Here is a 3,669-nt window from a genome sequence, read left to right as displayed (position 1 = left end):
GCGTCTTCTTCTCGTGTTTCGCGTGATCCTTCTCCTTCTGCTGATCCGATTCGCCATCGTCGGCGGTTCGCATCTTCTTCTCGTTGGGACCCGACTCCTGTTGCTTCTCCGGACCAGACGCCGGTTGATTGCCACGTTGAGACCGTTGCGATTTTTTGGATTTTTTGGATTTCTTCGATTTTTTCGATTTCGTCACTTTTCCCGATTTCTTGGCGGCCTGGAAATAAAAGGATTTGAAACACGAATCGTGTTACACAATATATTATCTAGGACATTTACCATGGTGGCCTAGAAAATTCATTTTGAGGAAGGTTAGGCCACCATGTTGGGATGCTAAAATTTCGAGGCCGCGGTCGACAACGAGCCCAAACTAATACCTTATCATCAGCCGGTGGTGGTCCACAATCGACACTCTGCACCGTCGTGTTCTTCTTCTTCTTTTTGCCCTTGTCTTTGCCCTTGCCCTTGTCCGATTGCTGTTTGGCGTTGATTTGGGAGGGTCGCTTGACGAGCTCATTATTGGCAACGTCGTAGGCGTCGAGGCATGCCGACTGATCGACTGTCGTCGTCTTCGTGTGATCGTCGTCGACCATCTCGATGCGAAGCGTGTTCTCGTGGTTGTACTCGACTTCGGCTGAAAAGAAGGGTTTTGGGTTACTGTATCTCGATTTTTTTTCCAATTCGTAATATTCAGAAACGATTCTCCGGATCCACAAATACGAAAAATCAAAATTTCAAAAAAAAACATTTTTTTTCGAATTTTCGAATTTCTAACTTTCCAAAATGATTTTCGAAATTTAGGATTTCTGATTTTTGAATCAAGGACATTTCGAAAAAAATTCAAATTCAAAAACGCATCAGGTGAATAACAGGCCGTTTCTAAGTCATTTACCATTGTGGCCTAAAAAACTCAACTTGCAAAAGTTAGGCCACTAGGTTAAATGATTTCATATCCCCACTTACCCTTAGTCTCATCCTTTGTCGCCGTCTTCTTCGCATCCTTCTCATCCTGATCTTCCGACGTCGTCTTCCCCTTCTTGACCTTCTTCGGCGCTTTAGCTCCGCCCTTTCCACCTCCTTCGACCGCCGCTCCATCGGCGTTCTTCGCGTCAGCATACGTTGATATCGCCGACGCTTTTGTGTCCGATTGATCAGATTCTCCAACTGGATAACCAGAATTCTTATGATCGCCCATTGCAGTGCCAGTGTTACCACCCGTCGTTGCTCCCGATCTAATACCAATCGTCGTACCGATGGTTTTTTGAGTCTTCTTGATTTTTCCACTTTTTGACTTTTTCTTACACCATTTCGAGCAGTTGGCGAGTGCTAGGGCTAGGATTAGGAAACAACCTGGAACATTTTCGAATTTTTGGATTTTTGAGTTTTTTATATTCGAAAAGTTAGGCCACCATGTTAAATTAGCTTAGAAAACACACCAATTGGAAATCAGACAATTTCTAGGTCATAGAAGTTGGTGGACTAGAAAACTCGACTTACAAAAGTTAAGCCATCCCGACACAAAAGACTTATCAGTGTGTAAGAGGAGGGGCGTGATGATGAGATTAGGTACGTGGACTGTCCAGAAGTCATTTGAAACTGTTATAGTCCATAATAATACTTGCATTATCATATTGAATGAATGCTTATTTCCCGATGGATAATTTGAACTAACTAAGGACTGAATCCAGGGGAATCTATTGGATTTGGAGGAGGGAGAATGGACGATTTTTTTCTTTTGGGGGTTATGGTGCTGAAGAAAAAATTCGGAGAGATTCTGGCGGGAATTTGAATTTTGAAAAGCAAATATCCAGGTGGAGAGAGAATTGGAGGTTTACGTGAAAAAAACAAGAATTTCGAAAATTTTAGAGGAAGTTGGAAAATCTGAAAATTAAAGATGGATTTTTGAATTCTGACCAATTTCCAGAATTCCTGAATTTCAGATTTCACAATTTTCCAATTTCTGAATTCCAGAATTCCAGTATTCCATAATTCAGGATTTTCAGAGTTCCAGAATTCCGACTTTCCGGATTTCCGAATTTCGAACTTTCAGAAGTCCAGATTTTTTAGAATTTCAAAATTTTAGATTTTCGAAGAATTCCGAGATTTTCAAAATTTTCAATTTCGGAATTCCGGATTTTTGGAATCCCAGAGTTCCTAAAATTTCGAGAATTTCCGATTTCCAGAATCTCTGAACTCCGGATTTTCGAATATCCGAAAATTCCAGACTTGCGAAATAGCAGAGTTTCTAATCTCAGAGTTCCACATTTCCCAAATTTCAGGATCTCAGAGTTTCGGATTTTCTAAATTCCAAAATTTATGTAATCTGAATTTCGGATTTTCAGAATTTCCGAATTCCAGATTTTTCCCGAATTCTAGATTTTCCAGTATTCAATAATTTCGGATTTTCCAGAATACTAGATTTCCAGAATTTCGTTCTTTGCGAATTCCGGATTTGCCAGACTTTCTAGAACTTTAGATTTCCGATTTTCCGATTTTCAAATGTCCGGAATTCTAGAGTTCAAGATTTTCAAAGTTCCAGGTGTTCAACGTTCAGGATTTTCAGGTTTTCTGAAATTTCTGGAATCCAGAATTCTGAAAGAAAAGGAAGTCCGGAATTCTGAAAGGAGAAACGGATTTTCTTGAATTTTAGATTTCCAGAATCACCAGATTTTCGGAATTCCAAAGTTCCAGAATTTCCCGAATTCCAGGTGTTCAAAATTCCGGATTTTCAGAATTCCTGACATTCCGAAATTCCAGTATTCCATAATTTCAAATTCTCATAGTTCCATGGTTTTCTAGAATCCCAGATTCACAGAATTCCAACATTTCTGAAATATTCGAGTTCCAATCTGCTGGATTTTCAAATTTTCAAAACTGTCTTTTTCGAATTTCTGACTTCAGGATTTTACGGTTTTTCAAAACACCAGATTCTCTAGAATTGAAAAAAAATCAAGAATAGAAAATTCTAAATTTCCAGAAGCCACCAAATGCATATATATTGTTTTCAGACGTTCTCCAAATGATGGGTCGTGCCGGCCGTCCGCAATTCGACGATTCAGCAGTCGCCGTGATCTATGTTCAAGACTCGAAAAAAACGTTCTACAAGAAATTCCTCTACGAACCATTCCCCGTCGAATCCTCCCTTCTTCCAGTGCTTCCCAACCACGTAAATGCTGAAATTTCAGCCGGAACAATTGATTCAAAGCAGGGAATTGTTGAGTATCTATCAGGAACCTATCTCTATCGAAGACTATTTGCCAATCCCAATTATTATGGTCTAGATGAAGATTCCGAAGAATCAATGCTCAAATTCATTTCTCAAATCGTCGATGGCTCTGTTTCGGAGCTCCTCGAATCGGAATGTATCCACGTGGATTCGGAGAATGACATCATCGGACCGACGGCGTTTGGTAGAATCGCATCGGTTTATTATTTGCAACACGAAACGATTCGATTCTTGGTGAAGACGTTGCATTCGGGATGTACTGTTGAACAGATGTTGAAGGCGTTGACAGATGTGCCGGAGTATGCGGAGATTCCGGTTCGACACAATGAGGATTTGATTAATACCGAGTTGCAGGTAGGGTAGATTTAAGAACTTCTGGATTTCAGAAATTCGGAAATCCTAAAAAAGGCAAATTCGAAAATATAGAAATGCTGAAAATTTGT

The 3,669-nt window shown here is 40.1% G+C and overlaps 2 protein-coding genes across 2 annotated transcripts in view; one reads left to right on the top strand and one right to left on the bottom strand.

Annotated features, from left to right (window-relative positions):
* CBG04252 overlaps nucleotides 1-3,669 on the top strand; it is a gene marked incomplete at both ends in the record, with an annotated part of 9,913 nt that overhangs the window by 4,624 nt on the left and 1,620 nt on the right. Inside the window, one exon of the mRNA XM_045242023.1 lies at nucleotides 2,978-3,580. Coding sequence (XP_045092623.1) covers nucleotides 2,978-3,580 — 603 coding nt within the window. The remainder of the gene's footprint in view (nucleotides 1-2,977; nucleotides 3,581-3,669) is intronic.
* On the bottom strand, nucleotides 193-1,630 carry CBG04251 (the record flags this gene model as incomplete). The annotated part of the gene is made up of 4 exons (XM_002630278.1): nucleotides 193-288; nucleotides 378-634; nucleotides 964-1,350; nucleotides 1,498-1,630. 4 exons carry the CDS (start codon nucleotides 1,628-1,630, stop codon nucleotides 193-195), a joined length of 873 nt encoding a protein of 290 aa, XP_002630324.1.

Source organism: Caenorhabditis briggsae, assembly GCF_000004555.2.
Source record: "Caenorhabditis briggsae complete genome, chrII, whole genome shotgun sequence".
NCBI classification, from domain to species: Eukaryota; Metazoa; Nematoda; class Chromadorea; order Rhabditida; family Rhabditidae; genus Caenorhabditis; species Caenorhabditis briggsae.
This window is presented reverse-complemented; position numbering and strand designations above follow the sequence as displayed.